The 15082-nt window shown below is 53.9% G+C and overlaps 1 protein-coding gene across 2 annotated transcripts in view; it reads right to left on the minus strand.

Annotated features, from left to right (window-relative positions):
• MMP16 (matrix metallopeptidase 16) overlaps positions 1–5796 on the minus strand; it is an 892963-nt gene extending 887167 nt beyond the window's left edge. The window contains exon 1 of one of the 2 annotated variants that reach the window (XM_069621310.1): positions 5376–5796. In XM_069621310.1, coding sequence (XP_069477411.1) covers positions 5376–5501 — 126 coding nt within the window. In that variant the 5' untranslated portion in view covers positions 5502–5796. The remainder of the gene's footprint in view (positions 1–5375) is intronic. The other variant, XM_069621309.1, reaches the window with a different exon arrangement.
• Positions 5797–15082: the final 9286 nt, after the last annotated feature.

Consider the following 15082-nt stretch of genomic DNA (forward strand, 5'->3'; position numbering starts at 1 on the left):
ACCATGCAACAAATAAGAGAAATCCCAGTGACGATATCCCCAAGAGAGTCAGGTAATGGGGAAAATGGGAGACCCAGAATGGGGGGCAGTGAATTGTTATAGAACTGTTCATACTCGTCCTGGTCAAGCTAATGAGAAGATAACCTTGAAACCAAGAGAAGTGTATGATAATCATTATAAACCTATTCATACTCATCCCAGTCAAAATAACGTGAAAATAATCCTGAAAACAAGTGACGTGTATCAGAATCATTACAAACCTATTGTTACTTGTATCCGTTAAGATAACCAGAAAATAACAGTGGAAGCAAAAGGAGTGAATGGAAAGAGTGCTTTGAATATCCCCACTTATAACAGTCAAGATGCTGAAAGTATAGCAATAGAAGTGAGAGAAGCTATTAAGAATCATTATAACATTATTCCTACTCATCACAGTCAAAACACTAAAGGCATCATAAAGAATGAGAATGAAATTACAATAGAAGCACCTCGGAGTAGGAATGAACAGATCCAATTGTCAAAAGACAAATATAATACAGAGAGTAAAGGTTGTGAACCACATAGCAAGGAAATGAATACCAAGTGAGAAACACATCAAGGTTGGGCAACCTTACCCTGGGAAAAGGAAAGGAATGAAGGAAGTAATAAAAACCAAACTGACATTCCTGACAAAAAAACAAAGTATTAGTCACGAGGTCAAGAAACCCTGTGTTGAGAAGAAACAAAAGTACAACAAAGTACTGAAAGAACTATTTGAGCTACTTAAAGAGATCACACCAGACTATTTGAAGATAACTTACAGAAGAGAATTTGCAAGAAGCAAAAACTGAAGGGAGGAAAAGGAGCCATTCTCCTGCCCTTAGTTGTTAGATAGTGGTAGGGTCAGTTAGGGTAAGTTTGGACAGTGGACAGATTCTGTTAAGACATTCATTGATGACTGACGAGCAACTTAGCTAGCTTTTTAGGTAGGGAACAATCCATTACAAATAGGGAAAGATAGGCGTTACACCTTTTCTTTAACAAAGATAAGGTTGAAATGTGCTACAAGAGTCAGCGTCCTTCTTCTGACCTGCCACAAAACTCAGTTCAGCTTTTATTGAAATCAATCAATATGATTTCCTTGATTGACAACCCTATTTTATCTTCAGTAGCGTACATCTGCTCTTCTCCCATGCACTTTGCCAAAATGTTGGCACATCTTTTTCAGGCGGTGTATTCTATTCTTGTTGAAAATACTCAATGATGTATCCGTTGTGGAAAGTAAAACTCACATTGATCCCAAAAGCACTGCTAACTACTGACTAATCACCATTCCATGCTAAATAGTTAGAACTCAGTCCATGAAGGATTTTCCATTTGGAGCCATTAAATGCAAATATGTCTCATGAATATTCTTGTTAGATAGCCTAAAAACATGACCTGTCTGAGGCCCTAGATGACGGGATGTTGTGACACTGTTGTAAAGAGATTGGAATCTGTGGCTCTCATGTACTTGTGGAGTTTTCATTGTTTCTCGCCCCTGCTCTTGAAGAGAACCCAGCTTAAATGTCCACAGTTCCATAGATCTCCCCTTGTGTGTGTCTCGCATGAATCAAGCTGCTTCTCTCTTTCATTTAATCTTATCATTCATTCCTTATTTCACTCTGTTCAGCGTGTCAATGTGTGCATCATTCATATGCCAATTATTCAAAGTACATATCTTTAGCTCCAATCTATCAGAAGAATCGGCCATGTTCGGCCAGTGTTGGGATACTATCCAAGATTTTAAGATCAGACCCATGAGTGCTCCTGTATTCCCATGCCTTTCCTCTGTAGAAGCCCACAGTGTTTACAGTTCTCTCTTTTATCATGGAACAGATAAAGGGCCTCCTTGCGCAACCTACTGAGATATGGTATGTTTATCATGGAGATGTCTCCTGGGGGGGTCTGATCCTGAGATTAGAATGTTTGTGAGTGTGTAACCTAGTGGATGGTGATTAAATGGCATATGCTATCCTCCAAGAAGTGGGACTGCGGCCCTATTTCCCCCATGTTTCTCAGAGTGTGAAACCTATGATTAACAGTTGTTATGGCCTACTCAGGGACTGTAGAACAGCAACAAAGCTGATGGCCGGAAGGGTTAGACTCAATCTTCACATCTGAAATCACTCTGGGCAACCCTCAAGACCAATACTCTTCGCCTGCCAAGCCATTGCAGAAAGATGAAAGACCATACGGAAATCAGACTTGGTCCCACACCTAAAGGGGCAGTCCAGCCTGAACGGCTTGGTCACATCCCTTCTGCACAATACCACAAGCAACCACAGACATGTTTCGGCCTCATGTGGCATTATCAGGGAGGTGTAGCTTGGGTCTCTAAGCCCAACAGGCACAGCACTCCCAAGTGAACGGATGAGACGTCCTAAGAGGTAATAGAGCCAGTGCAATGCCTTGTATACAGGTTTGGATCTTCAACCTATGGTCCCCATGAGCCTCCGTATCAGCACGACTGTTGAACCCAAGGATTGTTCCCCTATCTTTGTGCGTCCTGCCATGTGTCCTGTGATCTGCTCACATCGCAACGGGTGCGCAATGTTTCTGTGGTCAGTAGGACACGTGCTTCTTTTGTCTGGTATTCACAGGCTTGCTTTCCTTGCATCTATACCGATGATATTGTTCTGATGGTGGAATAACGAGTGCTAGCCGCCAGTGCCCTCGAAGGAAACAATGCTAGAGTGGGGGTTTCGTGCTACATAACAAAAAAGGTTATACAATCCAATTGATAAGACCCTCTGGGTATCGCGATTCTTACAGCCAATGATCGTACACCAGACTTTGGGGCCATTTGATTTCCTTGGACGGTCTTGGGATGTAGAACCGACTACCTCTGACTGCCCACAATGCAACGGGACTTGAATATTTCCATGGTAGTGAGTAGGTCACTCACTCCTGATTTTCCTTCAGCAGTTTGGTATCTTTTCTAGGTTTGCTATTGCACTGGGATAGGGATGGGAAAGGCTCTGTATGCAAAGAATGATCCAGAAACCACGCCCTTGCCTGGTTCCCTTGAACATACAGGTTCCTTTCGAGGTTTTCTGCACACAGGAAGCACGCCAAGCCTGCCTCGAGTTAGCCCGCTGCGCCCCTCCCGGCTCACCTAAAGTGACACCATCCGGTGGCATGTTTCTTTAATGCCATGCGGCACGCTGGTTGGTGTGTTTCCCCTGCTGTCATGGAGACCCTCAGCCATTCCTTGAAGCAGCTTGTTCCTGCCTGCTCGGTAACACGTCCTCATTAAGATAATGCACTGCCCTTGTAACAGAAAGCCGGGGTATGTAAGACCGATCTGGGTGGAAAGCAGAGATTCGGTTTCGGGGCGAATTATTCGTTCGTCTCCTCGTCCCGTGTCACGGTGGTGGCCCAGGGGAGACGACGGCGCGGCTGTACTCGGGAGGAGAATTGTTCGCGAAATTGCCCCGCGTGGCCTTAAGGTACACACACACACACACTCACAAGTGAGACCAGATGGCAGAGCGCGAGGGTAGACTGCAAAGTATTCTATTTTAGAACAAAGCCATCAGCTGCACATGTGTTGCATTTACAACTTCCCACCGCTATCATGCGGTCATTGAAAGGTTTGGGGGCAGGGATTTCCTGAACAATGCACATCCTGTATCCTGTCGGAGCAACTGCGGAATATTATGATTGCGCCCTTCCGAAACGGTGTGCAGGACGCTCTTGCGGAACAGAATTCGCAAAGCAGTCGGGGAGGCGGGCACGAGAAGAGAACTGTAAAGACGTGTAAACACCAGTGCCTCTTAGTGGGATGTTACTATAGTGATATCTAGACCGGAGCGCAAGAAAACGGAAAGGCTGTTATATTTTCTTCTGTACAATGTCACAATCAAGTGGAAATGCAAGCTCCTAAACCATCGGCACGTATTCTCAAACATTAACAAATACATCTTTTGCAGAGCTGTGCTAACCTATAATTTTGGTTGTCAACCTTCAGGACTCCACGTGTCTCTTCCTAAGTTAATTTGTGTATTTATTAACCGCTCTTGAGGGCAAGCCATACCGATATTAGCACTTGTAAGAAAAAGTAACACCTTCTCGCTTAACCGAATCCACTTAGGTGTAAAATGAGCCGGCGTGCGGTGCTCTCGAGGAATGCCAACCCATTTCAGATGAAAGGAGTGGCTTTCTAACCCTGCCAACACACAGCGAGGCGGCTGCAGACTGGACTCTATGAGCAACGAGTTCACGCATTGACACAGCCACGGTTCATGCGAGTCAGCATTGTGTGGGAAGCAGGAAACAACCACATAAACACGCGTGTCACACTCTACTGTCAGCAAACTGGAGCTACACGTATCCTTCCCACCCCGGGAAGTTGTTAGCCGTGGTTCGGTTGCTGTGTATAAAATACATGTATACTTCAAATTCGTAAATCCAACCTTCACTTCATGGTTGACTGTTTACAGATTCTCTGTATCGTCATGGCCGGGAGATAACACGCGTGGCGTGCGTTAGAGCAGCCCCTTCCGTGCTATCCCTGGGGAACGCGTGTGGAAACCGCAAACGGCCAGTCACCCGCCCGCCCTCCTCCTCCTCCTTCCCTGTGAGGTAACGCGAGGTCCCCCCCACATGCAGCCCCGGTGCAGACATTTCCCGGGGGGGGGGGGGGGGGCTGCGCTCCTACACACCAGAGGCACAGAGCATCGCACTGTGTGTGCTGGGCGCGCGCTGTCATGTGGCCGACTTTGTACCAAGTCTGGCTCCTCGTGTTTCCAGTGTGTTGTGGCCCGAGCTGAACCACAGACCAAGAGTGAACTGGACGGGAAGCGACAAGAAATCCGCCGCCATCCCTGGGGATCTAGGAGACCCAGTCTAAAATGCTAGACACATTATTGACAATTTTTCAGCAAAATGAAGCGTGTGATGGATACAGCCGTTACAACGTGAAATACATTTAGAAACAACACGACCCCTCCCGCCCCCGTTCTAAAATGAACATATTCAGCTGAAATGATGCCCCAATGACGGCTCCTTTCTTGGCAGGAATGAAGAAGGGGATGCAGAGCAGCCAGCGGTTGGGGCGTGCGTGCGTGCATCCTTCCTGCGGGCTCGTGATTAGCACGCCTGGGTGATCAGCAGCAGAGCTCTTCCCAGAGGTGTCAGCATCTGCCCAGGAGAGGCGCGTGCAGCCTTCGCCGCGACACCGCGCGCTCGCTCCCTGCCGCTGCTGCCTCCGAGATAACGGTCCATCTCAGTAGGGGCATTCCTCCCACATGGCAGGGGCCAGGATGGCCCTGGGCTGGATGCACCAAGGATCCAAGGGCACAATAGAAAACATGAACAGCAGCCCCTACAGGAGAAGGAACCATGGCTCTTACCTCCACGTTGAAATGCTGCTCCTCGGCGCACACTGCCCATACAATCCACAGCAAGCCCTGCAAACACAGCACTCCCTGATGCACGAAATCCAAAGGTCCCCTTGTGCTAAATGCGAGTAAGATCATAGTGGACCGGAGACCCTTCTTCCTGCCCGCTGCCCCCCGTGTCCGCGCCTCCAGCCGTCGCCGGGCTCACCCGCAGCAGGGCAAAGTCTTGCGGGAGGTGGGGGAGATGCTCGGGTCCAGGTGCGGACAGCAGGACGAGGTCCTATTCATTACCAGCCGCCGGGGTGCCTGCCCTGCAAGTTTGAAGTGTGGCTGGTGCTGGCTGCCTACCCCTCTAGCCTGGCTCTGGCTTCCGGAGGGGCCTGCTCACGGCTCTGCCTCTCTTCTTTTTCCAGCTCGGCTTCCCTACAAGAATGTTTCATCTGCGATCTACATAACTCCTCCTCTGGAGTCAGCCTGGAGAGTTTAAAGGAGCCGGCTCTCAAACATCGCGCAGATCTGCGGCCTCTGCACAAAGTCACATCTGATGACCACGGGCACAGAGCTCTCAGAAAGCTCGACTTTCATACCAATATAGCTTAAGTAGTCTACCTTGGGCTCCTATCTAATTGCGTGACATGTACATTCATAGTTGTGTTGGCATGCCCCATTTTCTGTTTTAGAATATGTTTTTTTTCTGATGTCCACATTATGTTAAATGTGTGTTGGCCTATGGGATATGATTACTTTATAATCAAGCGACTTGCATTCTAATCCCAGCTTCTCCACTTGAACTGTTCTGTGATCTTGGGCGAAACCCTTTGGGCCTAATTCATAGAAAAAGTGCTAAGTCTGCGCAAACTACTTTGCGGCATAAAGAACATTGCGCCTATTTGCGTGTGCAAAATGTTTAGCGCTTTTCACTGATTTATGTATTCTAAAGCACAAGTAAGCCGAAGCGCAAACAACCACGATTTACACTGGAACGCCCACAACAAGCCGGCCACTCAAGCAACCACCAGCTCCAACAAGCAACCCTTGCGCCTGCTTTTGTATCACTCACCATCCAGCACCTTAGCAAAACTGCGAACTGTCCCCCTTAACTCAAGTCAGCACCCCAGAAAAACTGATGACCGTCACCCCTAAGTTCAAGACACCTAAACTGAGGGTGTACACACCTAAGTCATAGCAGCCCACTCAAGTCCTCACACCTCACACCACCCCCACTCACGTCCACCCACTCCCACAGGCAACCCCCTCAAGTCTTCATACTTCCTACTACCCCACTCACCTCCTCCCACTACCCCAGAGAGCCCCCTTAAGTCCTCACACCACCCACCACCCCCACTGACCTTGGGCCACTACGCCAGGCAGCTCCTGCTAGTTTGCCCTCCTCCCACTACCCCCACTGACCTGGGCCCACTACCCCAGGCAGCCCCTTCAAATAGCCACACCACCCACTCACCTCTTCCCACTACCCCAGGCAGCCCCCACATGTCCTCACACCATCCACCACCCTCACTCAACTCCTCCCCTAACCCAGACAGCCCCCTGAAGTCCGCACACCTCCCACCAGCCCCACTTACCTCCGCCCACTACCTCGTGCAGCCCCTGCTAGTTTGCCCTCCTCCCACTACCCCAGGCAGGCCACTCGAATCCTAACACCTCCCAACACCCCCACTGACCTCAGCCCAATACCCCAGGCAGCCCCTACTAGTTGCTCTTCATCCAGCACCCCCACTGACCTTGTCCCACTGCCCCAGGCAGACCCCTCAAGTCCTCACACCTTCCACTCACCTCTGCCCACTGACACAGGCAGCCCCTGCTAGTTTGCCTTCCTCCCACTACCCTCATTAACCTCGGTTCACTACACCAGGCAACCCCCTCAAGTCATTACACCACCCACCACCCCCACTCAACTCCGCTCACTACACCAGGCAGCCCCCTTAAATGCTCACGCTTGCCACCACTCACACTCATCTCTGACCACTACCCCATGCAGCTCCCTCAAGTCCTCATTCCTCCCACCACCCCCCTCACCTCCTCCCACTACCCCAGACAACCCTCTCAAGTCCTCACACTACCCACCACCCCCACTGACCTCAGACCACTACCTCAGGAATCCCCTCCTAGTTTGTCCACCTCCCACCACCCCCACTGACCTCTGCCCACTACCCCGGCTGCCCCTTCAGTCCTCACACCCCCCGACCCACCCACCTCCTCCCACTACTTCATGCAGGCCTCTCAAATCCTTACACTTCCAAATCCCACACTAACCTCGTCCCAATACCCCAGGAAGCCCCCTCAAGTCCTCACCCCTTGCACCAGCCGTGTTGACCTCAGCCCACTACCACAGGCAGCCCCTGCTAGATTACCCTCCAGCCAGCACCCCCACTGACCATGTTCCACTGCCCCAGGCAGACCCCTCATATCCTTACACCTCCCACTCACCTCTGCCCACTACCCCAGGCAGCTGCCTCAAGTCTTCACACCGCTCACCACCCTACTCACCTCGACCCACTATCTCAGGCAGCCCCTGCTAGTATGCCCTCCTCCCACTGCCCCCACTAACCTTGGTCCACTACACCAGGCAATGCCCTCAAGTCATCACATCACCCAACACCCCAACTCACCTCCGCTCACTACACCAGGCAGCCCCGTAAAATGCTGACCTCAGCCAACCACCCCAGGCAGCCTCTACTAGATTACCCTCCTTCCACCACCGGCACTGACCATGGCCCACTACCCCAGGCAGCCCCCTCAAGTCCTCATACCTCCCACTCACCTCTGCCCTGTACCACAGCCAGCCACCTCAAGTCCTCAAACCTCCCACCACCCTACTCACCTCTGCCCACTACCCCAGGCAGCTCCTGCTAGTATGCCCTCCTTTCACTACCCCCACTGACCTCGGTCTACTACCCCAGGCAGCCCCCTCAAGTCCTCACACTGCTCACTACCCCCACTCACCTACGTCCACTTCCCCAGGCAGCCACCTTAAGTCCTCACACTACCCACCACCCCCACTGACCTCCGACCACTACCTCAGGCAGCCCCTCCTAGTTTGTCCACCTCCCACCACCCCCACTGACCTCCGCCCACTACCCCAGGCTGCCCCCAAAGTCCTCACCCCCACGACCCCACCCACCTCCTCCCAATACCCCAGGCAGGTCCCTCAAATCCTTACACCTCCCAAATCCCGCACTGACCTCAGCCCAATCAATACCCCAGGAAGCCCCCTCAAGTCCTCACCCCTTCCACCAGCCCCGTTGACCTCAGCCCACTACCCCAGGCAACCACTGCTAGTTTGTCCACCTCCCACCACCCTCATTGACCTCGGCCCACCACCACAGGCAGCCCCCACAAGGCCCCACACCACCCACCATCACCACTCACTTCGGCCCACCTACCCATGCAGCCCTCTGAAGTCCTCAATCCTCTCATCACCCCGACTCACCACAACCCACTACCCCAGGCAGCCCACTCAAGTCCTCACACCACCCACCACGCACCACCGCCCAATAACCCAGGCAGCCCCCTGAAGTCATCAAACATCTCACCACCACCACTCACCGCTGCCCACTATGCCAGTCAGCTCCCTCAAGTCTTCACATCACCCACCACCCGTATTGACCTAAGACCACGACCACAGGCAGCTGTTGCTAGTTTGACCTCCTCCCACCACCCGCATTGAGCTCAGCCCACTACCCCAGGCAGCCCCCTCAATTACTTAGACTTCCCACCATCCCGCTCATCTTGCCCCACTAGCCCAGGCACCCTCCTCAAGTCCTCATGCCTCCCACCACCCCCACTCACCTCCGCCCACTACCCCTGGCAGCCCCCTCTAATCCTAACACCTCCCACAGAGTCCACTCACCTTCACCCACTACCCCAGGCAGCCCCCTGAATTCCTCACACCTCCCACAACCCACACTCACCTTGGCCCACTACCCCAGGCTGCCCCTCCTAATTTTCTCTCCTCATCCCACTCCCCACTGACCTTGGCCTACTACCTCCGGCAGCCTCCTTATGGCCTCTCAACTCCCACCAACCCCACTGAACTTGGCACACTACCTGAGAGAGCCCCCTCAAGTTCGCACACCACATGCAACCCCCAATGACCTCAGGCCACTACCCCATGCAGCTCCTGCTGGTTTGCCATCCTCCCACCCCCCTACTGACCTCGGCCTACTACACCAGGCAACCCCCTCAAGTCCTCACACCACCCCCACTCACCTCCTCCCACTAACCGAGGCAGCCCCCTGAAGTCATCACAGCTCCCACCATCCCCACTCACCTCTGCCCACAACCCCAGGCAGCCCTTGCTAGTTCGCCCTCCTCCCACAACCCCACCTACCTCATCTCACTATCCCAGGCAGCCACCTCAAGTCCTCAAAGCTCCCACCACCCCCACTCACCTATGTCCACTAACCCAGGCAGCCGCTCAAGTTCTCACACCACCCACACCCCCACTCACCCCCGCCCACTACCAAAGGCAGCCTCTGCTAGTGTGCCCTCCTCCCACCACCCCGTCTCACCTTTGCCCACTACATCAGGCAGCCCTCTCTGTCCTCACACCTCCCCACCCCCACTCACCTCCGTCCACTAACCCAGACAGGCCCCTAAATTCCTACCACCTCCCACCATCCCCACTGACCTCAGCCCAATACCCCAGGCATCCCCCACAAGACCTCCCTGTTACGCTCACCTGGCTCCCACAGAGGCGTCGATCAGGACTGGACTGCTGCGACCTCCACCAATGTGACGCGTAGGGCCGAGATGACGGACTGGACTGGCCCACCTAGCTTCGTTTGCTTGGCCCGTAGGAATATTCTTCTGCAAATGGAGAAAGGGAATTAACCACCCGTGGAGTTGAGCATAAATCCCCCCACCCCACTGTTCTCCCCACTGATCACCTTGGATGTCCCCTCTTATAGTCTCACCTGATGATTTGAAAATATGAGCTCTTCGTCCTGCATTGAGCGCAGGGGCGCGTAGATAACCAGTTGCTTCACTGGCTCGAAGGAATTGGTGAGTTCCAGGACAATATTGACTCCGATATTCCCGGCAAGACGCCGTAAGTATGTAGTTCGTAAGAGTTCAAATGCCTGACATTCACTCTTGTCCGATTCCTTGCAGGTTGCAGCTTGACCCTACTGAAGAGTTCCTTGTGGCAACTGGTAATGTTCTGGTAAGGATTTGTATTATCCAACACAGTTCAAAAAAATAATGTCCATATGTAACCTGTTGCTTTCTCCCTTATTCAGGCGCTGAGAGAAAGTATGAAGTCTCGGGGAATAATGCCTCCAGCGGTACAATTATGTAAGTCTTTTGTGGTGAGGAGGGTTTCCCTTGTTAGTCCCTTGTTTCACCTTGCTGTCCTTTTGTTTCCCCTTAGGGGCAGGGGTTCGGCTAGGATGCAGTGGAAGCTGCGCCGACCCGTGAAGAAGAATAGTACCCCCGGTGGTAAAATCAGGTAAGTCTACGGGGGGTATTCCTCTGTGCATTCCCTGGGCTCACCTTGATGTTCTTGTCTTCTCCTTAGGTGCCGGAGTGCGGCGGGAACATGCAGGAGGATGCAGTGAAATGTGAAGATGCAGCGAAGGTCGGTGAGTTCAGCGCGGCGCTGCAGCAGGCGAGGCGAGGCGCATAAAATAACTTCTTTCTTCCAGCTCGAAGGCGCAATGGATCGGGAATTCAGGTAAGGATCAAAGGTATTGCTCGTGTTCTTACCTTTTCTCCTTCTTTCTCCCTTTTTCTAGGAGCTCCAAACTCGAGGCGGGCGTGGCAGAAGACTGGATGCAGACATGCAGGCACGGTGAGCGTTACGCTGCTGAATGCAGAATAAGCGAAGCGTGTGCTGCTCTTCGGGCGTGGTTTAAATAGCCTCCAAAGTAGTCCCAGGTAAGTATTCCTCCCCAGCCCCACCCGAGTAAAAAAAAAGTCCCTAGGTTAAATAGTCCCTTCCAAGCCTTGTTTGGCTTGGAGCTCTTGCAGCATGGTCTGCATCAGGTAAATTTGCAGCATGGTCTGCATCAGGTAAGTTTTAATCTATGAGCCTGGCGCTATGGTGCCAGGACTGACTCTCCATATGTACCTGGCATCATAGGCACCAGGACTGCACCCAAATAGCCCCTAGCGGGGGTTGTTGGGCTTGCTTGGGGTAACTTGATGCCTGCTTCCGGGGTTGCAGGACTTGGTCTGGGTCCCCGGGGGTAGGCATCATGACACTCACCCCTTCCACCACCCCACTGACATCGGCCCACTGCCCAGGCAGCCCCTGCTAGATTGCCCTCCTTCCACCACCCTAATGACCTTGGTTCACTACCCCAGGCAGCCCCCCCAAGACCAGACACCTCATATTCACCTACGCCCAGTACCCCAGGCAGTTGCCTCAAGTCCTCACAACTTCCACCGCTCTATTCACCTCCGCACACTACCCCAGTCAGCCCCTGCTAGTTTGCCCTCCTCCCACTACCACCACTGACCTCAGGCCACTACAGCAGGCAGCCTTGTTAAGTCCTCACTCCACCCATCACCCCCACTCACCTCTGCCCACTTCCCCAGGCAGCCCCTAAAATGTTCACACTTGCCACCCCACGCACTCCCCTCTACCCACTACCCCAGGCATCCCACTCAATTCCTCATACCTCCCACCACCGCACCCACCTCCTCCCACTACCCTCAACAGCCCCATGAAGTCCTCACACTACCCCCACTGACCTCAGCCCACTACCTCAGGCAGCCCCTGCTAGATTGCCCTCCTTCCACCATTTCCACTGAAATTGGCTCACTACCCAAGGCAGCCCCCTCAAGTCCTCACATCTCCCACTCACCTCCGCCCAGTACCCCAGGCAGCAACCTCAAGTCTTCACACCTCCGCCACCCTACTCACCTCCACCCACTACCTCAGGTAGATCCTGCTAGCTTGCCCTCCTTCCACTACCCCCACTCACCTCCGTCCACTACCACAGGCAGCCCCCTAAAATGCGGCCAAGTGCCACCACCCACACTCCCCTCCATCCACTACCCCAGGCAGCCCCCGCAAGTCCTCACACTTCTTACCACCCCCACCCAACTCCTCCCACTACCCCAGACAACCCTCCCAAGTCCTCACACTTCCCACCACCCCACTCACCTCAGCCCACTAACCCATGCAGCCCCCTGAAGACCTCACACCTCCGATCACCCCCAATCATTTTGGCCCACTACCCCAGGCAATCCACTCAAGTCCTCACACCACCACCACCCACCTCCGCCCAATAACCCAGACAGCCCCCTGAAGTCCTCTCACCTTCTACTACAGCCATTCACCTCTGCCCACTATGCCAAGCAGCTGCCTCAAGTCCTCACACCACCCACCACCAATACTGACCTAAGGCCACAAACTCAGGAAGTCCTTGCTAGTTTGCCCTTCCCCACAACTCCCATTGAGCTCAGCCCACTACCCCAGTTAGCCCCCTCAGGTCTGTGCTCCTCCAACCATCCCCACTCACCTTGGTCCAATACCCCAGGCATCCCCCTCAAGTCCTCACCCCTTCCACCACCCCCACTGACCTCGGCCCACTGCCGCAGGCAGCCCCTGGTAGATTGCCCTCCTTCCACCACCCCTACTGACCATGGCCCACTACCCCAGGCAACCCATTCAAGTCCACACACCTCCCACTCACCGCCGCCCACTACCCCAGGCAGCCGCCTCAAGTCCTCACAACTTCCACAGCCCTACTTACCTCCACCAACTACCCCAGGCAGCCCCTGCTATTTTGCCCTCTTCCCACTACCCCACTGACCTCAGGCCACTACTCCAGGTAGCCCCCTCAAGTCCTCACACCACCCACCACCCCACTCACCTCCACCCACTACCCGATGCAGCACCCTAAAATGCTTACATTTGCCACTGCCCGCACTCCCCTCTGCCCACTACACCAGGCACCCTGCTCAAGTCCTCACACCACCTACCATCCCCACTGACTTCGTGCCACTACCCAGGCAGTCCGTGCTACTTTTCCCACCTCCCAACACCCCCCTGAACTCAGCCGACCACCCCAGGCAGCCTCTACTAGATTGCCCTCCTTCCACCACCCCCACTGACCTTGGCCCACTACCCCAGGCAGCCCTCTCAAGTCCTCACACCTCCCACTTACCTCTGCCCTGTACCACAGCCAGTCACCTCAAGTCCTTAAACCTCCCACCACCCTACTCACCTCCGCCCACTACCCTAGGCAACTCCTGCTAGTTTGCACTCCTTTTACTACCCCCACTGACCTCGGTCCACTACCCGAGGCAGCCCCCTCAAGTCCTCACACCCCCCACCACCCTCACCCACCTAGTCCACCACCCCAGGCAGCCACCTCAAGTTCTCACACCTCCTACCACCCCACACAACTCCTCCAACTACCTCAGAGAGGCCTCTCAAGTCCTCAAACTTCCCACCACCCTGCTAATTTGTCACCCTCGCACCACCCCCACCAACCTTGACCCACCACCCCAGGAAGCTCCCATAAGTCCCCACAAAACACACCATCCCCATTCACCTCAGCCCACTAACCCAGGCAGTCTCTTGAAGTCCTCATACCTCTCACCAACACCACTCACCTCTGCCCACTATGGCAAGCAGCCCCTCAAGTTCTCACACCACCCACCACCCCTACTGACCAAAGGCCACTACCACAGGCAGCCCTTGCTAGTTTGCTCTCCCCCACCACCCCAATTGAGCTCAGCCCCCTACCCCAGGCAGCCCCCTCAAGTCCTCATACCTCCCACCATCCACACTCAACTCAGCCCACTACCCCAGGCAGCCCCCTCAAGTCCTCACACCTCCCACCACCCACACTCACCTTGTCCCACTGCTCCAGGCTGCCCTGCTAATTTTCCCTCCTCCCACTACCCTCACTGATCTTGGCCCACTACCCCAGGCAGTCCCACAATGCTCACAACACCCACTCATCTTGGCCCACTACCCCAGCCAGCCCCTGCTAGATTGGCCTCCTCCCACCCACTGACCATGGCCCACTACCTCAGGCAGGCCTCTCAAGTCCTCACACACCACATCCACTTACCTCAGCCAACTACCACAGGCAGCCCCCTCATGGCCTCCCAACTCCCACCAACCCCACTGACCTCCGCCGACTCCCCAAGATAGCCCCTCAAGTTCTCATACCACCCACAACCCCCACTTACCCCAGGCCAGCTCCTGCTAGTTTGCCATCCTCCCACCATCCCCACTGACCTGGGCCCGCAATGCCAGGCAGCCCCCTCAAGTCTTACACCCCCCACTCACCACCTCCCACTAACCCAGGCAGCCCTCTGAAGTCAGCACACCACCCACTACCCCCACTCACCTCCGCCCACTACCGCAGGCAGCCCCTGCTAGTTTGCCATCCTCCCACAACCCCACCTACCCTGGCTCACTATCTCAGGCAGCCCTTCAAGTCCTCAATAAGGTGGTAATACCCTCATATCTGGTAGTCTCGGACCCCCACACCATTCTCTCCTGTACCTCGCCCTCGCCCTTCCTGACTACTCTAAATAATTCTTCCTGTTCAGTGATGAGAGAGAGGGTTATGCCTTAGGCGCACTCACACAGAAGCACCAGGACCGACAACGCCTGGTAGCCTTCTTTAGCTCACAGTTAGACCATGTTGCTTCCACCTTTACAAAATATCTCAGAGAGGTAGCTGCAGCTTCCCTTCTCCTTACAAAAGCAGACAATGCCCTAGCACACC

This window comes from Ambystoma mexicanum, chromosome 5q (genome assembly GCF_040938575.1).
Source record: "Ambystoma mexicanum isolate Mex_15411 chromosome 5q, UKY_AmexF1_1, whole genome shotgun sequence".
Lineage (NCBI taxonomy): Eukaryota > Metazoa > Chordata > Amphibia > Caudata > Ambystomatidae > Ambystoma > Ambystoma mexicanum.